At 33.2% G+C, this 27,194-nt stretch overlaps 1 protein-coding gene across 1 annotated transcript; it reads left to right on the top strand.

Annotated features, from left to right (window-relative positions):
* Window positions 1-148: 148 nt before the first annotated feature.
* On the top strand, window positions 149-27,140 carry LOC106058381 (dynein axonemal intermediate chain 3-like). The gene is made up of 23 exons (XM_013215802.2): window positions 149-299; window positions 5,229-5,384; window positions 5,849-5,939; window positions 6,391-6,465; window positions 8,376-8,560; window positions 8,981-9,085; window positions 9,754-9,909; window positions 10,294-10,452; window positions 10,544-10,701; window positions 12,644-12,755; window positions 12,976-13,179; window positions 13,392-13,565; window positions 14,707-14,829; window positions 16,778-16,851; window positions 17,850-17,976; window positions 18,089-18,173; window positions 19,673-19,800; window positions 20,265-20,328; window positions 23,561-23,691; window positions 23,997-24,201; window positions 24,317-24,408; window positions 25,455-25,577; window positions 26,404-27,140. The coding sequence occupies exons 2-23, from the start codon at window positions 5,274-5,276 to the stop codon at window positions 26,539-26,541; spliced, it is 2,820 nt and encodes a 939-aa protein (XP_013071256.2). The 5' UTR covers window positions 149-299; window positions 5,229-5,273; the 3' UTR covers window positions 26,542-27,140.
* Window positions 27,141-27,194: the final 54 nt, after the last annotated feature.

The raw sequence follows: 27,194 nt of genomic DNA, 5'->3' as shown, positions 1-27,194 counted from the left end.
TATGTTATTAAGTGAATAACAGACAATTATACAGATAGTCAAATGTGATGACATTTACATTTTGTTTCTATCGGAAGGAGAAAGGGATTTTTTTTTTTCGAAACGTGATGTAAATTTAGCTCTAGCTCTAGATCCTAGAATGATTACCTTGGATACCATTGCCATTACTTCCGGACTTTCACATTCAAATAGACATTTGAAACGAAAAATACCAAACCATGATGATCATTGACATCATTAGATCTAGATCTAGAATTTAGGTCCATCTATATTTTACTAATTTAGAGTCTAAATTTCATGTAAGTAATTGATTATTGGTGCTAATGAAATTAAGGCTACAAAAACATTAAAAGTTCGTAGGAAATTTGTCTTACAATTTGTCCATTTCACCAAACAAAACATTATAATTTTAAATTTATATAATATAGATCTAGATTCTATTTAGAATATAGATCTATATAACTAGTTTGTGACATTTGTGTCTGTCTTTGCTATAATGCTATCAGTGTCTTGTATCTCTTTAATTTGTGATGGTAAGATCACAAAATCTTGACCCAAAGGGTGATTTTTTATTTCTATTTTTAGCTTAGAGTCAATTTAGACTTAAGACTCTAAGACATTACTTTCACTTTAGAAAAAAAAGAAGTAGTCTACTCTCTAGACCTTCTAGAATCTAGTACTTCCTACTATTACTAGATCTAGAGTCTAGAGATAGATCTAGTCTAGAATCTTAATGAATCATGAATTAATAATTATGATAATTAATATTATCTAGTCACTATATAAATATTGGTTATACAATTATTCTGAGTGTTGCTATTTCGTCAGCACAAGATCTCCCTTTTCTGATTAATCTGCTGAAAATCTTGCTTGGTACTGACAACATAGTGATGCCTCGCCATTTCTCACATTGTGATAGATCTCCACTCTTTGGTATTTTTATTAGCAAGCCCTTTTTACACTCACCGGGAGGTGTTTCTGTTAACCAAATTTTGTTCAATAGTTTGTGCATTTGGTCAATTTCACTTCCTCCTTCTTTTAGGACTTCAAGTGGTATGTTGTCAATTCCAGCAGCTTTACCTGTCTTCATTTGTTTGAGAGTGTACCTTGGGAATGTAGTCAGTATATCAGGTGGAACAGATGAAGACATTAAACGCCATACAAATCTAGTGCGTCAGACATTTACACAGCTAAAACCAACCTGGAAATCTCCTCACATCTCAAGCAAGACTAAACTAAGAATCTTTAACTCTTATGTCAAGGCTATCCTACTGTATGGTTTTGAAACATGGAGAACAACTGAAGCGACAACAAAAAAAAGTACAGACCTTCATCAACAGATGCCTGAGAAATATCCTAAAAATACACTGGTACGACAAAGTAGAAAACACCAAACTGTGAGAGATGAGTGGACAGAAAAATATAGAAGTGCAGATCTTAGAGAGGAAGTGGAGATTGATTGGTCACACCCTTAGAAAAGATACCAGCAACAGAGCTAGGCAGGCCTTAGAGTGGAACCCCCAGGAAACAAGACGCAGAGGAAGACCAAAAAGAACATGGCGACGCAGTGTACTAGAAGAAGCAGAGAGGACCGGGAAGAGCTTGGAAACCATATAAAAAGTAGCAAGAGACAGTGGAGAGTGACATGTTTTTGTCAAGGCCCTATGTTCCATGAGGAACCCAAAGGAATGATGATAATGATGATGATATAAATATTTATCTTAAGCCATCTAAGTCTAGATTGAAGTGTAATGTTACCTGTGTTGGTATAATCTATTCTACTCTATATACTACTAATCTAGATTCTAGATCCATTATATTTCTAATTCTAAGTTCACTTCAAATTAAGCTAAAACTCACTTATTGACTTAAAACTTAAATTAAGCATTAATGAATTTAATGCAATACTGTAATCGTAGTGTGGAGTTTACATTAGGTTCATTAGCCCTTAGGCTAACAGTAGGCTATATATCTAGATCCAGTGACTTTTAGTCTCTGTAAGACTAGAACGTTGTATTTTAGTCAATGTACTAATTTAGTTAATAGATCTATTCTATGGCATTTTACATCTTGAGAGACTATCTTTTCCCTTTGCAACTTTTTGTGTGACTAAAGAGGCCAATCCTTGATACACAGCTGCGGTCGCAGGTTGGGCATATGTAATCACCAGGCGCCGTTGCATTTTCATCCTTCTTTCTGCTTCTGTTGTGTATGGCATCTGCAATTCGAGACCCTTCCTTTATGCTCTCTCTCCATGTGGATCCTTCCAGTACTACTTTTTGCCAGCTGTTAATGTCGATTTTGAAGAGCTTCATGTCGCGTTTGCACTCATCCGTATTCCGCAAAAGTGAGCGACCAGCAGCTCTCCCGCCTTCTATTAGATTGCCATACAGAATGTCTTGTGGAAGTCAACCTACTGGCATTCTATGAATGTGGCCAAGCCACTTCCTCATTGGTTATTTTATCTTGCCACCTTATTTTCAAGATCCGCCTTAGGCATCAGAGGTGGAAGAAATTCAGCTTTTTTTCCTGCCATGAGTAGGTTGACCATGTTTCACTTCCGTATAGCAAAGTGCTCATCACACAGGTCCAGTAGACTAATGCTTTGATATTGTTAGTCAGCAATATGTCCCACACTCTTTTCTGCAACCGTGACATGGTGCCCATTGCTTTGGCTATCCTGTTGTTAATGTCTTTATCCAGAAGAGCATTGTTGGATATGATGGAGCCTAGATAGCAAAAGTGATCAACAATTTCTAGTGGTTGGCCATTAATGTTTACTTAGGTGCAGTATTTGTGTTCTGAACTAGTTTTCCAGAGGATCTTGTATGGAGAAACACACCATCGTTGAATATGCCAAACAGAGTAGGTGCGAGCACACATCCCTGCTTGACACCACTGCTAACCTCAAAAGGTGCTGATTGGGCTCCATTGAATTTGACAGTACATTTCATTTTCATTTCATCGTGAAAGCACTCAATGAACTTAAGTAGTTTGGGAGGGCAACCTATTTTCCTTTGGAGTTTGAAAAGGCCACTTCTGCTGACTTTAGTCAGATCACCAAAAACGATGTAATGGGGTCTGTCTCTCTCTCTGAATTTCTCCTGCAGTAGTTGCAGAGAGGATATCATGTATATTTGTATATGGTGGATCTACCACTCCTGAATCCACGCTGAGACTCTGGGTAGTAAATAGATCTAGAGTCTAGAGATCTACCAGTTATTGAGTTAAGTCTAGACTTTCTAGTACTAAACTACTTGAATCTAGATCTACTAGCTACATCAGTTTTAGCACGCAGTAATCTATATAGATCTAGGTCTAGATTATTCTAGATAATATAGATTATTATAGATCTAATAACCTAGAATCAATCTTGATATGCTGTTACTAGAAAATAAAGAGTTTTTGTTCTGTTTTTGTTATCGGTGATGGTAAAGCATTAAAATCCTGAGGCAGAGAGTGCATATGTCTCTATATTTATATATTATATAGTAGTATACACCCAATGCAATAATATGTTTGTACCAGGCCACCAACTAGGTTCCTCCAGGCATCTCAGTTCTGTGTGAGTCTCTACAACTGTCCCCACGTATTGCCCATCTGCTTCCAAATCGCTGCGCCATGTATTCCTGGTCCGATCCCTCTTCCTCTTTCTATTGTAAATTTGTATGTAATAGATCTGTTATCATTTTAATTATTAAACATGATCACGGCCAGATTCAGGCAGGCGTGCCTAAAGCCCCAAGGACTACTCCACAAAAAAGGGGCCCCCACAAATAGATTTAGATGGTTCATGAATCTTATGATTGACATGGTACATTTGTCACTTCAAAGTCTAAATTTAGGGCTGCTTGCAATAGTTGAACCCTGGTAGGTAAATTCCTCAATTCTAAGGTAAGGATGCGATTTCCAATACTTGCCATGAGCACATTCAGGCAATGTCAGTCTTGGTGAATCTTATTGTAAAACTGAGTTCTTAATTTGCAACTGCCCAAGCAGTTACCTGCCTTTGTAATCCTTCTTGCGAATGGGAGGTGAGTGATGCATCTCTAGCTAACAGTGAGTGATGCATCTTTAGTCTCTGGCTAACAAAATTTTCGGTTTTGCTTGATGTTGATGTCAAGCCAGGTTAAAATGGCTTCCTCGAATTTGCTGTGAATATGTACTTCATCTTCCAGAGATGACTATCCTGGCTTGTACTTGTCACCCACATGCCAGATGGAAGACATCCTAAGAATATCCTCAAGGCTAAGCTTGCTGAGGGAGTCAGATCCCAGGATATTCCCAAGTCTGACCCAGAGATGTCTTTAAGTGAGATCTGAGGACTACCATCATCAAAGAAATTATTTGGTAGAAAATCATGCAAAATTTACGCATGGAGACAGACTGTACGTGTTGTTATAAACCTAGCTGAGAGCAAAATGAATGAACTGGTCATAGCCAAGAGAATGAAAAATAAAGCTGCCTTATTAGATATCCTTTAAGCAGGACCGTCCATATGCACAAAATGTGGCAAACTTTGTCCCTCTATAAATGACTATAATAGGTTTGTTTAGTCACATCAGATTCTCACTGGACTCAGGAAGAAACTAAAACTATTGATTCATCAGGGCGCATGAGGCATGATGCGTACCCATTGTCTTTAGAGACAGAAGAAACCGTTTTACAGATGGCAACTTTGTCGTTGTTAAGAAGTGTCCACTTGTAGTGTGCTTGTAATATATAATTGCAGTTTCTGATCTACGGCAGTGGGTCACCCTACAAAAAAATACTGTATATACATTTTTTACTAAAATTACATATTAAATAATTGTTTTTGAAGTAGGAAAATTAGATCAAATGTACAAGTACTCTATTTCTTTCTTCTAAAATGTGCCTTGCTATTAAATAGCTTTTGAAAAAGTGTAAGGGCCTCCACAAACATTTTGCCCCAGGACTCCACAAACATTTTGCCCCAGGACTCCACCTACTTAAATCTGGCCCTGAACATGCTCTAAAAAATGAAAGTGATGACTTAAATCATTCTGATTAGAGTTTTCGTAGTCATTGATTTATATTGCATTTTTTTAAACAAATTTTTTAAGATACTTTAGTTTTTATTGCTTTTTACATAGGCTTTTGCTTAATTTAGACTAATTTTATAATATCAACCCAAAAAAATATATAAGGCACAAATTTAAAATAAAACTTGAAACATTTTAAATTTTACATGTTATATTTCAATACAGAAAAAAAACAACTTGTGATACAGTTATTTGATTTCTATTGTAATCATGGCTGAAAGTGAAAATACAGAAACACAAAAAACAGATTTGGTAGGTGAAGATAAAAATGTCAATGGAAATATGGAGAAAGAAATGACTCAAGTTGAAGATAAGGAAGAGGTATGATCAAATTGTTTGGATGACCTCATTGATTGTTTTTTTAAAGAAATGAAATAAATAATTTACTTTTCATAATACATGTACAAATGTTAGTTAGAAATCAGCAGCCATGTTATACCTTTCTCCACTAAGTGTATAATTCATAGATTTTTCATGATTATATTATGAATAAATATTTAGCACACTTTATCCTTTTATCGTAAAAATCTGGACTTTTATAAAGCATATCTGTCTTTCATCTTTACTCTTAAAGAACTAATTGTGAAAAATTTGTATTCCACTGTTTTTAGGTTTTCTTACATTTATGTAATCACTACATTTCTGGATTAATAAAATTTATTATTGTGAACAGTTTAGAATCTGTTATTATTATTTCAATTATCTTAAATAGGAAAGAAATTTAGATTTTGTGACATATTTTTGGATATTAATTAATTAATTGTCAGCTATTATTGTCATATCAGGACAGTAGTCAGCGTGAAAAAAACATCTCAGCCAATGCTGATTCACCTCCAGAAACTGATAAAAAAGAAAAGAAAGTCGTAAAAACTAAAGGTAATAATAATGTAATATCCAGTTATATATATACTGATCAATATCGCTTCAGACAGCGAGAAAACATGGGCCTCTGCTCTTGAGGAAAAGAGTGCCTCATGGAAAATGGCCAGCTCCTCCACCACCAAAGCGAGAGCCACCTTGACCTGCAATATATATGGACAGGAGTGTCTCTCCAAAATAGGGCTCCACAACCATATGCAAAGGTGTTCGAGATGAACCATAGTCGTTTTACGACTGAAGGAGGCCAATGATACTGATCAATTGGTTATTATCTCATATTTTCAGTATTTTTTAAAATTTGTTTTTACTGTGGTGTTATTCTTGTTAGTACACACTCTCCATAACATTTAACACTGAAAATTTTAATATATTGTGTGAATCCTGACAAGAGATTGTTATAGTATGCAGCTTGATAATGATATTTATTAATTTCTTTTTTTTTTTATAGTCAAAGGTAAACCATCTAAAGATGATATTCAAGTGGAACAAACTCAGCCAGTCGCTGAATCAACTGAAGCTAATGGTTGGTCATTTACATTACAAATAAAACCAAGTATAACTTTTTGAAATGGTCATGCATTTATAGATTTATTTGGTTTGAAAATTTAAACTAAAAGTTTACTTCTTTTCCCCCAAGATGTTAAGAATGATGTGTTTGTTTAAAAACTAAAAATAATATTTATTGCCATTATGGGCCTGGTAGTTAGTTGTTTTTCATCTTAGAATGTCTCCATATAATGGTAACTTGTCATGCAGTGAGAAAACTATGAGGAAATAACTCCCTAGTTGTAAGGAGGGTTTGAGACCATCTAACAGTCCAGAGTGCATACCACATTTGTAGTTGTAGGTTACATTTTATTACCATTTCAATGATGTATAGCAAAAAAAATCAGTGTTTATTTATCATATTTAATTTATCAATTTTATTAGACTTTTCTAAGGCAATTGACAAAGTCCACTGCCATAGCCTGCTAAAAAAACAAAAATACTTTGGGATTAATGGTTCATTACATCAATGGATTCAGGATTTCCTACTATGAAAACAACAAACTGTAATTATAAATTGCTCCAAATCATCATCAATAATAGTAAACTCTAGTTTCTAATTTACATAAATGATCTACCATATTGCTAAACTCAAAAATATTTAGGTGTTATAATAAATGAAAAGTTATCATTGAATCCCCATATTGATGAAATTATTAAAAAATCAAGCAAGATATTAGGGTTTATTAAAAGAAGTTTTTACAAATCAATCAAGAACATAAAACTAAAATGCTATTTAACTTAGTTAGGCCAATATTAGAATATGCATCCTCTGTTTGGGATCCCTGAACTCAAGAAATAAAGAAACTAGAACAAATACAAAATAGAGCAATGTGATTTATAACAAACGAATATTCCAATTTAATTACCATTGGTAAAATTACTAAACTTAAAGTTACTTCAGGACAGAAGAATAAAAAGTAAAGTAGCTATAATACTTAAAATACTAAACCATAATTTACAAATAGAAAAATAAAACCTAATGAAATACACAAAGAGGCACATTTCTTATTCCATATGCTAGAACAAATTCGTACAAATGTTCCTTCTTCACTTGTGTCATTAGAGAATGGAATGGGTTGCCTGAATTAGCCAGGAAAACCAACAACTTGGCAGAGTTTAAGTCATTGATTAATATGCATGACTAGATTTACACATGAAATGCATAGGACATAATTATCTTTTTTGAATTAATGTCTATAATATTTAAGATAAGATAATATTATGAATTAATAGACTCAAAATAAATGAACATGTATGATATTCCGATGCAATATAAATTAGTTAAAAGAATAAATCCATAGAAGAGCATCTGGTATAAACCTTTTTAACTGACTTCACTAATTGTCTTTCATTGTTATTTGTACACTTCCTAAATCAGTCAGTCAGAGCTGTTGACACCTTAGAAATTACTTGAACCAAAATGCGTCCAACATTTTGTCTAGTTGACATAGAAAAAAAAAAGTTCCCCTTTCAGACCTCATGGTCTTTAGGGCCTACAGTTAACAAGGGTGTTATGTGGCCAGCATAACGACCAACCGCCTTTACTTATCCCCAACTAATGTCTGGTACCCATTTGAGCTGGGTGGATTCACAGGTGCCCAAGGATCCCGAAATAAAAATACCAATCTTCACCAGGATTCGAACCCAGGACCCTCGGCTCAGAAGCCAAGTGCTTTACTGCTCAGCCACCGCCCCCCCCCCACCCCTAGATGACATGGACACATTTAATTACAAGAAAATTTTTTGTCATTATCTTCTGTACATAGGTAATAAGATTAAAAACACAATTGGTTTACCACCATATTCATGATACAACTCTGGTGAATGTTTTATTAGTGGCTCTACTTGACCTATAACTTCTTTTATTTTCTGTTTTGAATTAAGCACTGCCTGAGAATGTCTTCCCTCTGTTCATGACCTCCAAGACTCAGGAGATATACAACTGCAAGTGTGATGAGGATGTCACCATTGAGAACCCATTTATAATGATTCCCAAAGCTGACATTTTGGAAGATATGAGAATGAGAGCAGCTGTTTGTGACTTTCATCCTTTTAAACAGGAAATCTTGGTCAGTTGTACAAGGTTTATTTCTTGCTCATTTCTCAACTTTGTTAATTTAGGAGTTAGGCATATTGTGCATAGGTCAACAGTGTAAATGAACAGGCTTCATGGTATAGACTAAATTTGCTTGTTTTTTGTGTTTAATAATTTGTTTATATATTTTATAGCTAGGTTTCAAGTAAAACTTTTATTTTTGTCCTTTGTACTTCATCATAACTATATTTAGGTTATTAATGTTTCGTTGTTCTTTAAATGACTTTTTTCTATCATATAATACAGAGTTAAATTTTAATAAAAAACTAAAATGCGCATATGATTATATAATCAAACAATTTTAGTTTTTGTTATAGTATGTTTTGTTGTTGTCTCAATCTTCAATACATTGTCTTATATACTAATGGATAAGGATGTTTTTTTTTTTTTTTAGGACTATCCTGGGGAGGATATACTCATTATGTATGATTATGAATTCAAATATGGACAGAATTTTGTTGTTGCACTTACAGAGGAAGCTAAAGAGTTGTTATTGAAGGTTTGTTGTCCATAAATCTTAATCAGAGCTTGTCTGTAGCAATGAAGGTATTCTCTGCATGATTTGGTTTCATTGGATTTAGATTATCATGTAATTATGTAAATGGGTTTTGATGAACGAGAATGATAATAATAATAATAATCATCATCTTTATTATCCATGAGTAAATTTGTGTAACAATTGTAACACTGAAACATAAATGGAGTGGGAAGCTTTAGTGCTGTAACGAATGATGAATCAACATGAAATGTAATATATAATAACAGCACTAGCCTACAATAGTTATCCTTGTCTCATTAAGTATTGTGCCTCAGAGCTGTTATTATGTCTTAAATGTCATGTCTATTATAAAACTACTGTATCACATTTTGCAAAACACACAGATACTATTGATACAGATTCATTGATCTCAGGTGTCTAAAAGTAAATTTTGATGATAATGACTACAATCCTCTTATATGCTGGCCATAAAATTGAAGAAAATCTTTAAAGGTCTAACAGGGTACATTCGAATGATTTAAGTTACATTTATATGAATTATTATGACATAACTAGAATTAAGTACAATTACATATAAAAACTTATTGTCCATGATGTAAAATAAACACATTTCAACAGACATAGTGACTACATCATTTTAGTATAGTACTTTTAATTTGTCCATCTAGTCAACAGAGGAAGATAAGACAGAAGCAGACAGTCAGGCTGCTGAAGAGGAGGATGACACTGTGTACCTATATGTACCACCAGAGTCTAAGGAGTGGGTGTCGCAAGGGAGTGAAAAAGAAATAGATGAAGGAATATTAAAAGAAGGAAGAAGAAAGGTAGTTTCCCTTCTCCCTTGACATAAATGTGTGCAGTTTCATTATGTTTTGTTGTTTTAAACAATCTTATGGAGTAACTTTTCTAGAGTAATAAGCTAGAACAGAATTTTGTTGTGTGGAAGAAGGGAGGTAATTCTTCAATTTTTTTTTTTTTTTTTTTTTTTAACGTTTTCTGAGTAACAAACTAAAAAAAAGATTGTGACATTTTACTTTTCATTGAATTCAAACAGAAAGATTCTCCCCAATTAATGTTTTCAACTCAATTTTGTTTTCTATTCTAAAGTTATATTTGTATGCTCTACACTATCAGTCTTCTAATGTTCAATGTTTAGTCAATGTAGACATTTACACCTTTCTTAATCTTTATTAATGTTTCCCCTACAGTTGAAAGTTTCAGTGAAACGAATAAGAAAGGAATTTGGTGCAGCTGTTACATTTGAAGATAGAAATGTCAGCGATGCTAAAGATGGTAGTGTTGATTGTCCTTCTTCTGAAGATCGTAGTTTTGCTGTAGCTCGCATTGAGTTGGACAAAGGTACTCAGGTAATGAGACAATATTTTCTATTTCAAAAAACAAATAAAAAACTTATAAAATAAGTTGAATTGCATAATTTCAAACTTTTTTTTTTTAAAGGCTATCCATGAAGTGACCTCTGAAGGTGTACAGACAAACTGGACCTACCCAAGGACAGCCACTGTACAGACATATCCTAGAGAGTTTACAGAGCAAGAAAAATTAGAATTGTATGACTCTGCATCCTGCAAACAGTTTGTTTTCTCTGCTGAATACAAGTATGTATTACTGAAGTTCAAATAATCACTCCATAAATTCCTCAGAAAAGAAGTTAGGCTTTTAGTTGTGCTACACTTTTCTCTCATAAGTTATAGTTTGTTGGCATTTTCAGTATGTGGACTAAAGGTTTGGAACTCACTCCCCATTGAAGTCAGACAAATGAGATGCTTCACTACATCTAAGAAGAACCTTAAGATCTACCTGACATTAAGACCTACCTAACATTAAGACTTATGAAAAAATTAGCTGGCACAGATTGGGGAGCTAATCACATCCTGAGAAAGACCTAAACCAGTTACGTAGGACCTGTTCTAGAATATGGTGCCACAGCATGGGGCTCAGCAGCCCAAACCAACCTAAGAAAAATAGACAAGGTTCAAAACATTGGTCTAAGAATAATGACAGGAACAATCAAAACAACATCAATAAGAGCTATGGAGGAAACTGCTGCCCTGGTCTCTCTGGATGAAAGAAGAGAAATAAAAATCCTTTCCCAATTCATTCAATTGTAAACCTTGGAGAGGCACCCACTCAGAACAAAAATCCACAAAACTGGCACTTAAAACCATCTCAAAAGGACTAATTTCAAACCTAAAAAATAAACACTATCTTGAGAAAATAACTCTGGAATCAACGATACATCATAATGAATCTCAACCCTGGGATAAAAGCACTCTTCCTACTATAAGAGACCATATTGAAAATATAACCAAAAATTCTCACTACATTCCAACAGAGCTCAAGGAATTAGTGAACTCTTTTCTACAAACTCATTACCCTGGCAATCAGTGGATCAGAGTTTACACGGATGGCTCATCTCATAAAGCCACCACAAATGGAGGAGCTGGAATACTTATCGAATAGCCAGATGGAGGAAAACTAGAAAAATCCATTGCAACTGGAGAGCTCTCTGACAGTTACAGAGTAGAAAGGGAAGTGCTAGAACTAGCTGCTACCATGCTAGCAAATCATCCAAGTACCCCACATAGTAAGATTGTCTTTCTAACCTATGCGAAAACAATCTTCCAAAGTTTGGAAAACTCTGATTCCTCTTATATAAAATGACTCAGGACAGCACTTATACAGCTCAACAACAACAGCAAAAAAACTGTTATTCAATGGATACTAGCACATATAGAACTAGAAGGAAATAAGATGGCTGTTACACTCGCCAAGTGTGGGAGAACAAACACACAATTAAACATTGCACTCTATCCAGAAGAAATGAAGAAACTAATAGTGAATAAAATAAATGAAAAATTGATAAGCTCTCATCCGAATCATAAGAAAGATGATGCCTATTATAAGCTATCCCAACAACATCAACGTCTAATCTTTCAACTCAGGACTGGACATGACAGAATGAGACAACATATGTACCAGTGAAATCTGCCCATGTGGAGTGTCACCAGAGAAGGCTGACCATGTTCTTCAAAACTGTTCTCTTTACCAAGAGGCCTGTACAAGACACTGGCCCCAAAACACCCCAATAGAAAGAAATCTATATGGAGAGCTCCCTGATTTGGAAACCACTGCGCAGTTCATCTCATATATTGGTCTAGTCATCTGAACCCTCCAACATAAAAATGAGAACGATGAACAAGAAGAAGAATTAAGACTACCTTTAAAAAATTTATTTGTATCACTTTTCCACTTGAATTTAGTCTGTTATTTTGTGTTCTGGCAGTTGTCAAAGCAAATTGAGCCTACAATATGTTTGTTGACAGCACTACATAAATAAAATTATTATTATTACAATTACTATTTTATTATTATAATTATTATGTTTTTATTATGGTTATCATTGTCATATTTTTTATAGGCTCATATTAATTTTTAAGGATTGCTTGTGTTTTCTCACAATTGTTTGATAGATTTAAAAAAATTGATAAAATGAACACTGAAGTGTTATTAACTGTTAATGCAATTATATCTTGAAAGTTTTCACCTGGCCCTACAGCAGAATGAGATCACCAGTGTCTTCTATATAGACTGGCACCATCTGGGAGATAGTGATGATACATTTGGAAGCAAAGCTGACAACCATATGAAGGTATATTTGCATTTTTTAAATAATAATGCAATTAATACATAGGGCATAGACAATGTTGGTTTTATAGTCTTCGGTTGTCCATGTGCAGTAGTCACCTCTTTATTATTGTTACCCTGAAGACATATTATTTAAATATATATAAAATATATAAATCTACTTTGTATGATATAAAAATGCAGCTATAAAATTTTTATGTATATATTTTTTTCCTTTTGCACAGGAGTATCAGTCTTTCACAGACCTACAGTTTAGCAAAGATAAAGTCATTACTTGCATACAATGGCATCCAGTTATCAAAGGTGTTGTGGCAACAGCTGTTGCTGAAAAGCTGTCCTTTGACGAACGCATTGACCAATCAGCTAGAGTCATCATGACACCGTCTATAATCCTGATTTGGAGTTTCACTGATCCAATACACCCTCAGGTGAGAAAGTCCAGGGATTGACTGGCTTTTTAAAAATTGATATTGAAGTTTATTTGAAGAGTGTTTTTTCCATGGCAGTAAGTTGAGTTGTTATGTTCTTGTAGCTTTTAAGATGCTTCACTTTTAACCAGATTTGTTTGGGCTTGAATCAATTGTATATGATTTTCATTGTTTCTTTTTTCTCTCATGTATTTTATGCTTTTTCTTAAAAGCTTATATTGGAAGCTCCAGATGACATCTACAGTTTTGCCTTCAATAACACAAATCCAAATTACATAGCTGGAGGCTGTTACAATGGGCAAATAATTCTTTGGGATATTACTAGTCATGCAGACAGGCTGAAACAGCAACGTGGTAGTAACAGAAATAAAAAGAGGACTGTTTTGGTAAGAAGTATATGAACTGAAAGTCTTTGTTGAGATACTATACTGTAATTATGGGCCTATTCTCTTCATAATGAAAGAATACATATCTTGATGTTTTAATAGGAAACTTTTTGAATATGCAGACTTTTGAGGATAAATCAGGGAAGATATTAAAGACTTAAATATATTTAATTGTACACATTTTGGTTAATTGAACTTAATATAAAGAAATCTTGAATACAATAATTTTATGATAAGTTTCACACTGATACATTGTGTTAGGTCTTGGAAGATTGATATCATGAACATATTTAGAAACTAATTTGTTTGAAATATCTTTTCCAAGTGATACTTTTGTTTTACTTGGTATAGAAAAATCTCAACACTATTACATAAATTTTGTAAGATTATCAAAGCCTAATATAATTCAGAAGTGAAAATGGATAATTTTAAAACTTGGTTTATAGGCTTTTTTAACGAAGCACAATCAGCAGAAAATTATTAAAATAATTTTTTTTTGCAATTATTTTAGGTATTATCAAACAAAATCTCTACATCGAGTCACTCTAATAACAATGCCTCCATTACAAATCTTTAGCTGCACTTAAAAAAAAATATCTTGCATGGTACAAGCAAGCTATTGTGAAATCATTCAAGCAATCCACTTCCAATATTAAACCTGTGATTATATAACTGATGATTGGTAGTATTCAGGTGGCTTTTATAAGCAATTGCAAGAAATCTCTTGTCTTACAAAGACTGAGGAACATTTTTTGAGGCCCCATGTTTTATTACCAATAAAAGGCAAGTACTAATAATGAAAACTGACTGCAAAAAGGAAGATCTAGGGGCTCATATGTACTTGTGTGATAGCTGGTTTATCGAAGATAGTTACAATTCTGTAATATAAATTGATCTTTGAACTTGAAGATAGTGTCTTATAAACATGTTGATGATTAAGTTTTATTTTTTTAGAGAAGATGTCTGTCAAAAACTGTTGTATATATTTCTAAATGAATGCTAAGCATGAAGACATGCCAATGATTTCTGTTACCATTTCACTTAATTTTGAGGCAGTCAAAATTAATACCCAGATTTTCAGAAGTAGATAAGATAAGATATGTAGCTGTTGGCTAAGTACTTCATTAATTTCTTTTTAAAGCCAGGGTTTGAAGACCCCAATGCTCTGAAGACGCCAATCATACATTATTGTGCAGTATCCAGCATTGATCACAGTCACCGTGCACCAGTTACTGATATTCAATGGCTACCTGATCATATGCAGGTTTGTACAATAAAGGGTAATTCATTTAAAGTAAATCAATTTGTATTTAACCAAAGAAAATAATTTTGTTAAATAATATGGCACTATACATGTAATGGCAATATGAACATCATAAACCACTTAGACAAACATAATGTCCTCACACCATACCAACATAGCTTTAGGAAATATAGATCATGTGAAACACAACTAATAGGACTAATTGATGATTTTTCAAAAGGTTTAGATAAAAGCGAATAAATAGATGCTATCTTACTAGATTTTTCTAAGGCTTTTGACAAAGTTCACCACCATAGTTTGCTTAAAAAATTAAAATATTTCGCCATTAATGGTCCACTGCATCAGTGGATTAAAGATTTTCTGATAGGGAGAGAACAAATTGTAATAATAAATGGCTCTAAATCAACACTGATAACAGTAAACTCAGGTGTACCTCAAGGAACAGTCTTGGGTCCACTACTATTTTTAATTTACATAAATGATTTACCAAATTGCATTACTTCAGGAACAAAAGTCAGATTATTTGCAGATGATTGCATAATATATAGAACAATAAAAACAACACAAGACTATAGAACAATAAAAACAACACAAGACACAGATATTTTACAAAGAGAATAAGTTGAATTACAGAAATGGGAATCTAATTGGAGCATGTCTTTTCACCCAGAAAAATGTCAGTTGTTAAGAGTAACAAAAAAACTAAAACAAATTAATTCCACTTATCTTATTCATAGCAAACCAGTAACACAGACTAAAAACGCAAAATACCTAGGTGTTATAATAAATGAAAGACTGTCATAGAATCCCCATATTGATGAAACTATAAAAAAATCAAACAAAGCATTAGGATTTATTAAAAGAAATTTCTATAAATCAAATAAGAACATAAAACTAAAATGTTATTTAACCTTGGTTAGGCCAATAATGGAATATGCATCCTCCGTTTGGGACCCCTCAGCTCAAGAAAACATTAAGAAACTGGAACAGACACAAAATAGAGCAGTGAGATTCATAACAAACGAATATTCACATTTGACTAGAGTAACACCTATAGTAAAATCACTAAATTTAGAAAGCCTTCAGGACAGAAGACTCAAAAGTAAAGTAGCAATTATACATAAAACACTGAACCATAATCTTCAAATACAAAAACAGAATTTAATAAAATACTCTGAAAGACACAAAGATAAACGCACATTCCTCGTCCCATATGCTAGGACAAATTTGGACAAATACTCCTTCTTCCTTAGTGCTATTAGAGCATGGAATGGGTTGCCTGAGCTAGCCAGGAAAACCAGTGACTTGGCAGAATTTAAGTCATTGGTTAATATGCATGACTAAATGCATGACGCGTAGGACGTAATCATCTTCTTTTTTGAAGTAACGTCTGTATTATATAAGATAAGAAGATAAGATAAATTACAAAATGCTTAAGCACTAATCAGTTGCTACCAATTCAGATTAGAAATGTACTTCAAAAGATTCTATTTGATGAGTGATTCGAGTGCAATGTGGCTAAATGGTAAAGTTTTTTGGTTTTAGTATTGAGAGTTTCTTTTTGAATCCTGATGAAGATTTTTGAAATGTTAGTGCATCCTTGATTCAATCAGCTCTAATGGATAACAGACATTTTTTTTTTGAAGGAAAGTAAATGTAATTGGTTGTTGTGCTGATCACTTGACATCTTTGTTAATGTTGGTCACATAACCAGATCAATAATCTAATCAATAGAATGATAGGTATCAAAGGAAACAATTTCTTTTCTTATTTTTTTTTTGTTGAGAAAGTATAGTTTTTATTTATTTATTAAAACAGTTTTTAACCAGTAGGCAATCTGAAAAAAAAAAATTGTAATTAATCTAAATTAGAAACTAATTAATGCCATTTGAAAAATGTTTCTTGAGTCTTGATTGAATCATGTTTAAATATTTCTTATTTGCTATAGATTACAAAAATGGGAGTTCCTCAAGAAAATATTACGAATGTGTCAACTCAGCTAATCAGCTGCGCCACTGACAAGTAAGTGATTGAACAAGTGAGATCAAACTCTTAGTCTGCTTTTGGTATCTCCTCTATTTCTGTACATAACTAACCCTCCTCTTAGTCTAACTTATAAATAGTTACAACTATCAGATCTTTGTTGTTGTTTTTACTTTGCTTCCTGCACACACTTTTAATTTTCTATTTTGTTTGTTTGGAAGTATATTAATATGTTGACAAGTTTAATTTAATCAATAAAAACAATATATCTTCTAGTTACTAGTCTCATACAAATTATATCGAATTAGGCTATTATTCTCCATATATATTGCATAGTGTGATGCTATTACTGGAACTTAACTGTACCTCTAATAGTAATGTCATAAGTGTAGGTGACGAGATGATTTTTCTAGAAATTTGACAGTAAAATGTTTGTAAAATGTTTTACATGTTTTTGATGTTCCTTCAGAATTGAAGATAATTTACTTCCTAGTCCAAACTTCCGACAGGAGGATAGGGGATGGCAGCTTATTAAAAAGGGAAGAACTCCATACTTAAACTATATATACCAATAATGTACAAGTTATTTCCCTTATTCAATATCAAATAAAATAATTAATTACCAATAATTACTTGACTAATTGAGTATTTTGTTTATCGATTCATGTTTTGTTAGGTACAATAAATAATTGTTTATAAAACGTGATCAGAGAATGTGTGAGGGATAAATAATGTTAACAATTATTTAAGGGGACTAAGCCCAACAAATTTAGCCAGATCTGTGAATAGTGAAGAATTAGTTTCCCTTGTTGGTATTAAACAAAGTAATTAATTGTCTAATTCATTACTTTTTTAAAATTGATTTATGTCTTGTCTATGTCAATGAATAATTGTGCGAAGTTTCAACTATCTGGGGATGGGTGTGGGAGAAATAACGAGTACACACTTTTTACCAGGCAGACAGACAGACAGACAGAGTGAGTTGATATCAGCTTTGTAAAAATTAATTCTTTTCTAAAACAAACAATTTCTTACAGTGTGGTACTGTTTTGGGATACCAAACCATCTAAAGTACATCAAATACAGGATGACAAAACCAAGATGCCAATGGGAATACCTGCAACATTCAAATATTTAGACTTAACTTGGAAGCCTTTACTTCGAGTAAGTGAAGACACTTAACTTCAAACTATTAAAGACATACATGTATTGTAACAGCATTATGATGAACGAAAAGTGAAATTTATTCATTCTTGCTTATAACATTTTCTTCCAGGTGACATTAGCTAAATCTGAACCAGGGGGAGATCATGCACCTATAAAGTTTTCAATACAAGAAAAACAGAAGGAAAGACTTACTGGTAATAATGTATGCTTATTTTAATATCTATATTGAAGGCACCTAAAGGTTTCCAGTCTTAGATATTTAATTATCTCAAAACCTTAATTTAGAAAAGTGATAAATTTTTCAGTGATATATAATAATTTCTGTCACATTTATTATATATATCAGATTCCTAAATGTCCCTTAAGAAAGACCTGACACATACAGGCACTGTATAAAGACCTGACACATAGAGCCAGTGTATAAAAGACCTGACACATACAGCCACTGTATAAAGACCTCACACATACAGCCACTGTATATAGACCTGACACATACAGCCTGTGTATAAAAGACCTGACACATACAGCCACTGTATAAAGACCTGACACATCACAACTCTTGGTATGTGTAGTTTATTTTGTCTGAGAACATGTCCCCCAAATCTCATGCGATGATCTGTCACAACCGCAATAAGTGGGCGACTCCCAGTTTGGCATAGGATTTCCTTGTTTGGGACCTGATCTCTATTTGTTGAGCCACATTTAGTCTTTTGTCAAAATTTCAGCAGACGACTTTCATGTCTCACATGCATATTTTGCTGTTGGGATGATGATTGTGTTTAGAAGGTGTATTATCATCTCAAGTCCAATGGCTTGGCTTGTTCAAATAGGCTGGAAAATGCTCCCTACCTTTCTTATTTGGCATGCTATGTCATGCTAGGCATTCTCATCCTATGTTGTGATGCTGCCAAGGTATGTGAACTTGTCCAACTCTTCAAGTCTGATGGGGGCACCCTTTGCACAATTTTAGTCTTATCCAAGTTCATGCGGAGGCCAATGTTTGGTTCTTCTCTATCTAGGCTTTCGTCATTACTTGTATACATTGTAGTGCAATGTCATCGTTGAAGTTTTGTTCAGAACATGGAATACATAAGGCAGTCTGATTCATTTCTCTCCTCATTATGTAGTTGATATCTAGGAGGAAGAGGAAGAGAGATAGGATGCACCACTGTCTCACACCTGTCTTGATGCTAAAGAACTTGGTTGTTCCTCTTCTGTTCTTCTTCTCCTTCATCTGTTTTAATGCAGCAACTAGATTAACTGTATAGGTGTTGTTTTGTCTGTTGTTAACAGTTATATGGGTGAGCAATCAATATATTATGCCCTGCAAAGACCATTTCACTACTCACAGTAACTCTGTAATGTGCACTACGTTGGTCTTAGCAACAAGCCACTGATAAATTTATCAAAGTCTTTTGTATACCTTTTTCATAATAAATAATTGCAAAATTCTGACAATTATTTATACCAAAAAAAATATTTTGAAGAAAAGATAATTTTTTCCAACTGTTTTCTGAATATTGAACTAACTTCTTGTGCTTTGTATTATTTTAGAGTACCAGTGTTCTCAGGCTATATAACTTTACCCCTATTTTTTTTTATTCATGTTTCATCTTGAAAATCTAGATTTTGTTCTTTTCAAACAATGTTAAATTCAAGTCTTGAACATAATTATTATAAATCTTTCATTCAGTTACTGGAGCCAAATCAGAAATGAAAGATATTGATTTAAATAAAACTGCAAGTACTTCTCAGAAACCAACTTCAGGAAAAGAGAAAACTCTTCATGGTGTGAAAACATTTATGTATGTTGGAACAGAGGTGAGAATTCCATTGTATTAATGAACACCAGTAGATCGTTGTGGTGTTATTTTTTGGTCTTTTTTATTTGAATTTCATTCAACTGATTTACGTAACAAAATATTTGTGCGATGATGGATGGTGTATGTAAGTTGACCAAGTTCTGAAAATAATGTCAGATGTAGAATATTTTTACCTTTAGCTAAGCCTATCTATTAATTGCTTTAAATTAAATTTTAGTCTACAGTCCGTTTACAAGTTTATGCTGATATTTAATAATGAAACAAAACTAGATATATTTTTTTTTTCTTTCTTGTTGAAACTTTTATTCAAGTTTTTATTTCAAGCCTTTCTTCTTTTTATTTCTAGACACAAGATTTTCTATTTATTTTAAGGACACGCAGAATTGCATTTGCTAGTCACCAGTGTTCTTCATTTACTGAATGTTTAAATATTTCTAAACTCAATGCCATGTTCTTGTCTAGGATGGTGAAGTGGTGTATGTAGACTGGATGCCTCAAAAAGATCAAGACTCTGGTAAAATTCAAAGTAAGATAATTGTATCAACTTTATTACCTGTAGTCTTACTTAACATGTTGCCATTTGGAGTGATTAAAACAATATCTTACAGATTTTAAAAGTTATCATTTCTCTTGTTAATCTTCATTTTTGTATAACTAAATAACAAATGAAATGATTCGGGGACTAGGACCACAGGCCCAAAACAGTATACTTAACTTTATCAACCATACATGGAAAACTGGAGACATACCACAGGAATGGAGAACCGCAAACATAATACCCATTTTAAAGAAAAATAAACCACCTGGAGCCCCAAAAAGTTATAGACCAATATCTCTAACATCCAACATTGGCAAAATGGCAGAAAAAATGATCAATAACCGACTTTATTGGTGGCTAGAAAGTACCTGCTCACTCCACAATGCACAAGCTGGCTTCAGGAAAGCAAGTAGAACAGAAGACCACCTCTTTCGTTTTATCCAGGACACAGTAGAAGGGTTTCATGAAAACAAGCACACTACAGCAGTATTTATAGATTTGCAGCAAGCCTATGATAGAGTGTGGAGAAAAGGTCTATTTTTGAAGATGAAAAAAATGGGCATCAGTGGAAAAATGTACAGCTGGATCAGGGCATTCTTAAAAAACAGTACCATCCAAACCCGATTCGAAGGTGCCATCTCTAGTAAAAAAAGTTTGGAAGAAGGACTACCACAAGGTTCAGCCCTTAGCTGCACTCTCTTTCTAATCTTCATGAATGACCTCCCGGACCTCTTTTCGGTCAATAAGGCACTTTATGCAGACGACCTTTTAATTTGGACTACAGAGAAATATCCAGTGCTGACTAGATCCAAACTAAATAGAGCCCTCACAACTATCTCCACATATTCAAAATTATGGAAAATGGAAATAAACAAAGAAAAGTCAGTTTATTCAATCTTTAGCCACAGCAACAAAACAGCAAAAAGAAACTACATCCTAAAAATAGACTCTCAGCCAATAAATAAAGAAGAAAATCCAACATATCTTGGTGTAAAACTAGACCAAAGACTGTCTCTAAAACACTTTATGGCAGATTTAAAAGAAAAGGCATCACAAAGATTAAACATAATAAAACACCTAGCAGGAACATCCTGGGGAGCTGAAAAGAAAACCTTAGGACAGTTATACACTGGATATGTCAGATCTGTAATGGATAACTGTCTCTCCATACAAGTAGCTGCCAACAAAACCTATCAATCATCATTAGATACAATCCAAAACCAAGCCTTGCAGCTAATTAGTGGAGGTATGAGAACTACTCCCACAGCAGCCTGTGAAATAGACTCCAATATTGAACCTCTTAAGTTAAGGCGCAACAGAGCAGCATTAGAAGCTATTGAGAGATACAGAAGGTTGGAGGACGATCATCCAAATAAATTACTAACACAGAGAAATAGGAAAAACAACCAAAAAAAGCAAAGGACTCTGATCCAACTTACTGACGAACTAGCCCTAAAACACCACCTACCCAATAACAGAGAAAAAATTACCAGTTTTTCAAACATTACACCCGGACTAAACTACAAACAACCAACCATCAAAACACATTTACTAAATAACACCTTAACAAAAGAATCAAATCCACTGGAGCTCAAAGTAGGCACGCTTGAAACAATCGAAAGCTATCAAAAAACAGCTATCCATATTTATACAGATGGATCAGCTTTCAAAGCTACCATCAATGCTGGTCTTGGTGCCTTCCTGGTCTTCCCTAAAAATAAACACTTTGAGATAAGCGCACCCTGTGGTGATTACTGCTCAAACTTCCAAGCCGAAATTGAGGCAATTACCATAGCACTCCAGACAGTGGAAAACAAATTATATGAAGGAGTGCAACCACCATCAGATATTGTTGTCTTTACAGACTCCCAATCTACTCTGCAAGCACTTAACAGCAGCACCTCAAACAGCCCAAGAGAGTTGACAACACTCATTGTGATAATCCACCAGATGATATTAAAATTAAATATCAATATTACACTACAGTGGATCCCTGGACACATTGGCATCATGGGAAATGAAAAGGCAGATAAGCTATCAAAGGCAGGTTCATCTATGGAACAACCAGATAGACCTGTTAACTACCTCACCCTAAGGTCAATGCTAGTCAACAATCACAAAGAGGAGTGGCTCAACCAATGGGCATCAGGAAACACAGGCAGAGCCATGTACAGAGAAATGACTACGCCTAACAAACTGGACAGTATTAACTTCCTCCCCCGCAAAGAACAATCTACAATCTTCCAACTAAGAACAGGACACACACCACTATTAAATTACCACCTGAACAAAATAAACTCCACACAACTACCCCTTTGCAGACATTGCGCCCACCCCTTTGAAACCGTAAACCATATCCTCTTTGAATGCCCCTCCCTAATCCACCTTAGGCAGACCCTACTTCCACTACAGCCCAACATAACCAACACACTGTACGGCAGTGCTGAACAACTGAAGAAAACAGCACACTTTTTTTCCTTGGCACAGTCTGCAAAAGAGCTCACAGCTCAGCAGCAATAAAGCTGGCTAGAAGAAGAAGAAGAAGAAGTATAACTAAATCACAGTGTTGTCTCCCTTTTGAGATTCACATTTCCAGTGAAGAATTCAATACTGCCAAATAGGAATGATGTGATATGTGTGACTGGGAGGCTTAAACCGCTTGACTACTTATCAAGGGGGCTGGAGATGACACCTGCCTTGAGCAGAGTTTTTGGTCTAGTTTAACAATATTAGCATATAGTAACAGATTTAGGATGTTATTTGTACACTTCTACTAGAACCATACAATTAATTACACATAAGGCTAATGAATGGAGGATATTACATAAATGGCCACTGTCAAATTTGTGCAAATAACAGAATTTATTTGAATAATCGAAATATATGTTTTTTTTTAGCTTTGTTTTCTTTAAATGATAATAATAAACACATCATGACATAAGTTAATTATTTGCATTGACCATTTCATAAGGACTAAGATTGTAACACATAAATCATGAATAGAGCATGAAGACTACAAAATTGAATTGAAGTTTACCAGGTTTTTTTTTTTTGTCCATTTAGAATAGTAATTCTGTACTTGTTGATAGTACAATCAATCCACTATATTCAAAACAATTGCTTCTTTGTTGTATGATAAAATAAAGAAATTTTACAACATAACTTAATGATCTGTTCCTTAATGGTGCATTGTTAAAATGGCTTTTAAAAACCTTTTCAGCACCTAAACCAGCATTCTATCATTGTCTTCATGATGGACCTATTGTATCCATGGAGAGGTCACCTTTCTTTAAAGAAGTACTTCTCAGTGTTGGAGGTTGGACTTTTGCTTTATGGAAAGAAGGTGTTTCGGTAGGAAATATTTATCTGTTATGGTTGACATGTAAGTTACAGACATTATTAAATATAAAAAAACAACAACTTTTCTTTAAATTATGTTAAAAGACTTTGGTGTTGACCATCTCATTTTCATTTCATAAGTGCTCATAAGTGCTCTCCAATGCTCTTTGACATACCAAATACATACAAAATGAATCAAACATTATAAAGTGTTTTTATAAAAAAAAAACAATTAAATTCATTTAGTGTTGTTTTCAAATATAAAGTCAAGCATAATAGTAATGAATTCTTCTTGATTAAATAAATTTCAACTACAGAGTGGTCCTATATTGTGTCCAGCTGCATCAAATGTCCGATTGTCTTGTGGCATGTGGTCACCAACCAGGCCAGGCGTTTTCTTTATTTCTAAAGTAGATGGAACCATTGATGTTTGGGACTTGCTGGACAAAACTCATGAGCCAACTCTGACTCAAAGTGTTTCACCAACATCCATCTCTGCCATCTATCCATACCAAGTCACACGTAAGACTTAGTATTTACATAATTTAGTGCTTAACTTGTGTCTTAATTGTATAGTAATAAAAAAATAATTTCCTTTTGTTATATATTATAAATAATTTTTTTATAATCTATTCAGAAAAACAACAACTTATAGCAGTTGGAGATTACACAGGAACTCTTCATATTTTGGAAATTCCTTGGAGTCTGAGACACCCTACAGCTAATGAGGTAAAAATGAAACATATTTTATCAGCCTTTGTAACATTCCAGTTTTTTATATAGACTATTTAAAAACTAATTTTTGTATTTTTTTAATATTGTTTTTTTATTTTATTTTTTAAATTTTTTAATCTCACTTTTTAATGATCAGTAATGCAGTTGATTTTCTCATATTCCTTTATTCTGTACAATGCATACCTTTCTTTATGTATGTATTATGTAAAATGTGACACCGCTATGCATTGCATAGAATGCTTGCCATTTTCTGATGATAATTCATCATCTACTTTGCCTGGGCATTTTATAGAATGACTAGATTTACAACAGGCAAAGTAGAAAAATGTCTTATTTAAAAATATATTTGAAAATATTATATTGGTAAATGAAAAAAAAAAATAAATAAACAACAGGATCTCTTAAGATAAAAAAAAAATACATTTGTTTTTCACTATACTAAGTCAAATTTTCAGATTATCCAAGATTTCTTTAAAGCAGCACACCATATTTTAAAATACTAATATATATTAGTGAAAAAAAACACATTTTGTTTATTTACTTCTAACTAGTCTGTATTGAGACATTAAAAGATGCAAACATATTGCATACTTATAGGGCAAACTGTTTACAGGTAGCAGTAACAGAAGTTCAAAGTAATGTATTCCACTCTAAGTAGATGGCTACTAATTGTTTAAATACTTTTTTTAAAGAAAACAACAAAATAATTCAGATTATTCTCTATTCTTAGAAAGTTATGTTAATAATAACATACTTTGAATAAACCTTTCACTCTTTGCCTGTGGCAGTTCTAGTCATACTTTGCTAGTTTCCAAAATATATAAATGTGACAATCATGAGTTGAAAAGCTAGAACTAAAATGTTTTGATTAACATTTGTGCATACAGAGCAGGTCGCAACTGGGTTTAAGTAGTCATGTGAAACACTACACTCTTCCCTTAATCTTCACAAATGAAGATATTGCTATTTATTAATTAAATGAAAATTTATTTCTTCTATATTAAGCAGTAAAATATATGAAGTTTTTTTTTGTCCTACAGGTTAATGCTGTTTCAAATTACATTGAGAGAGAAGTGAAGAGAAGAGCGTTTGTGGAGGAGCGCTGGAATTTTAGGGAAAGAGAAAAAAGAGAACAAGAAGCTGAGGTCAAAAGAAAAATTGGGGTGAGTGAGAACAGTTACTTTACAAGAAAAGAAAATTAAAAGACTTTTAAAAAGAGTTGTACAGTTGAATTACATTTGTATTGATTAACATTGCATGCTATATCTTGTAAAAGTCATTAAAGTAAGGTAAAATGTTCCCCTTTTAGACCTTGTGATCTATAGGGCAGATGATGTTAAGTTAATCTGGGTTTTTTTTGCCAACGGTTAACAAGCAGGGTTTCATGTGGCCAGCACAACTGCCTTTACTTTCCCTAACTAAGGTCAGCTGCCCATTTGATTTGGGTGGACTCAGGGGCATTCTAAAAATCATGAAATTCAAAATCCCAGTGTTCACCAAAATTCAAACTCAGGACCTTATGTTTAAAAGCCAAGCACTTAACCATTCAGCCACTGTGCCCCTTGTAAAAGTCATTAGTATTAACTAAATACTTCTGCAAACATTTTATTCAAGTTTTTGTAGTGTTTGTAGAATTCATGTTTTCATTTTTCTTCTATTTTTCCTGAAAGAGTCATTGAATGATATTGGCTTACTGCTGTTGAAGTCAGCTTACTTTATTTTAATCTTCTCTTCTTTGAGACTTTGTGTCTGGACATTAAATGTTTACAGAAAGCCTGTGATATAGTAAACTCATCTGTACTTTGGTTTGACACTTAAGAACTCTTCTAACTCTACCGCATTCATCATTGAATTGTCTGTTTATTCATTCACACTCATGTTTTTCCAGTTGATCACTTGTTTAGATTAAAAAAAAAACAAATGAAACCAAACAAAAAAAGGATGTTGGATAACAATTCTATGAGTTTTTTTTTTTCCATTGCTTTTTAGATTGTTGGTGCCATGGCTCCACTTACAGAAGAGGAAATTGAAATGAAACAAAGACTTGAGTATGACCAATATCTAGCTGAGGAGAGTGCATTTCTCAGACAACTTGGCATCATTCAGGAGGATGAAGTTCTTGTTTGAATGTTTTATAAGAATGTACTCATTTTAAAATGTGTAAATACATCTCTTTATCCTTGGTTGTGTATATATAGAGTTTAAATTTATAAAAATAATTATCTGACTGGGACATGTACACTATTGAACACACAGCAATGTATATTTATAAGGTACATTTTTATTCGAGAATGTATTTTTAATAGATTTTAAAATTAATTGACAAATTTGTTTATATTTGTTTTAAAATTTAATTTGATTTGTTTAATTTGATCTCGCTATATATACTATTTGAAATAAACATAAAATGTCTTTATAAGAATACGTTATTGAAAGAATTGGAAGGAAGTAACAATGTAGAGCAAAATATATTTTAAAAACTAGGTTACAGGAAATGTTTTGAATCTGATACAAATTTTTTTCACCTTTAAAGCAGATTTCCATTTTAGTTCTGGCTATTTTAACTCAGTGAATTCTCTCTGACTTTTTATTCCTTACTGAACTATCAATTCCGTCCAAAACTTACAGGCACACAAAATAACAAAATTGTTTAAAATGAACATGTTTTTTTTTTAATTTCTTCATTTGAATTTATATAATAAAATAAAAAGTATTACTTGGTTGTTTGTATTTTGTTTATGAATTTATAAAATATATTTTATGAAGAACTTAATTTTTTC

This window comes from Biomphalaria glabrata, chromosome 5, assembly GCF_947242115.1.
Source record: "Biomphalaria glabrata chromosome 5, xgBioGlab47.1, whole genome shotgun sequence".
NCBI lineage: Eukaryota > Metazoa > Mollusca > Gastropoda > Planorbidae > Biomphalaria > Biomphalaria glabrata.
Note: the sequence above shows the minus strand (reverse complement) of the source record. Positions and strands in the feature narration are given on the sequence as shown.

Excerpts from the sequence above, each read along its gene's own strand:
- LOC106058381 (XM_013215802.2), top strand. The coding sequence starts at position 5,274 with ATGGCTGAAAGTGAAAATACAGAAACACAAAAAACAGATTTGGTAGGT. Across the intron at positions 10,702-12,643 it reads GTTTTCTCTGCTGAATACAA|TTTTCACCTGGCCCTACAGC; the intron begins GTATGTATTACT and ends ATATCTTGAAAG. Across the intron at positions 16,852-17,849 it reads ATCAGCTGCGCCACTGACAA|TGTGGTACTGTTTTGGGATA; the intron begins GTAAGTGATTGA and ends AATTTCTTACAG.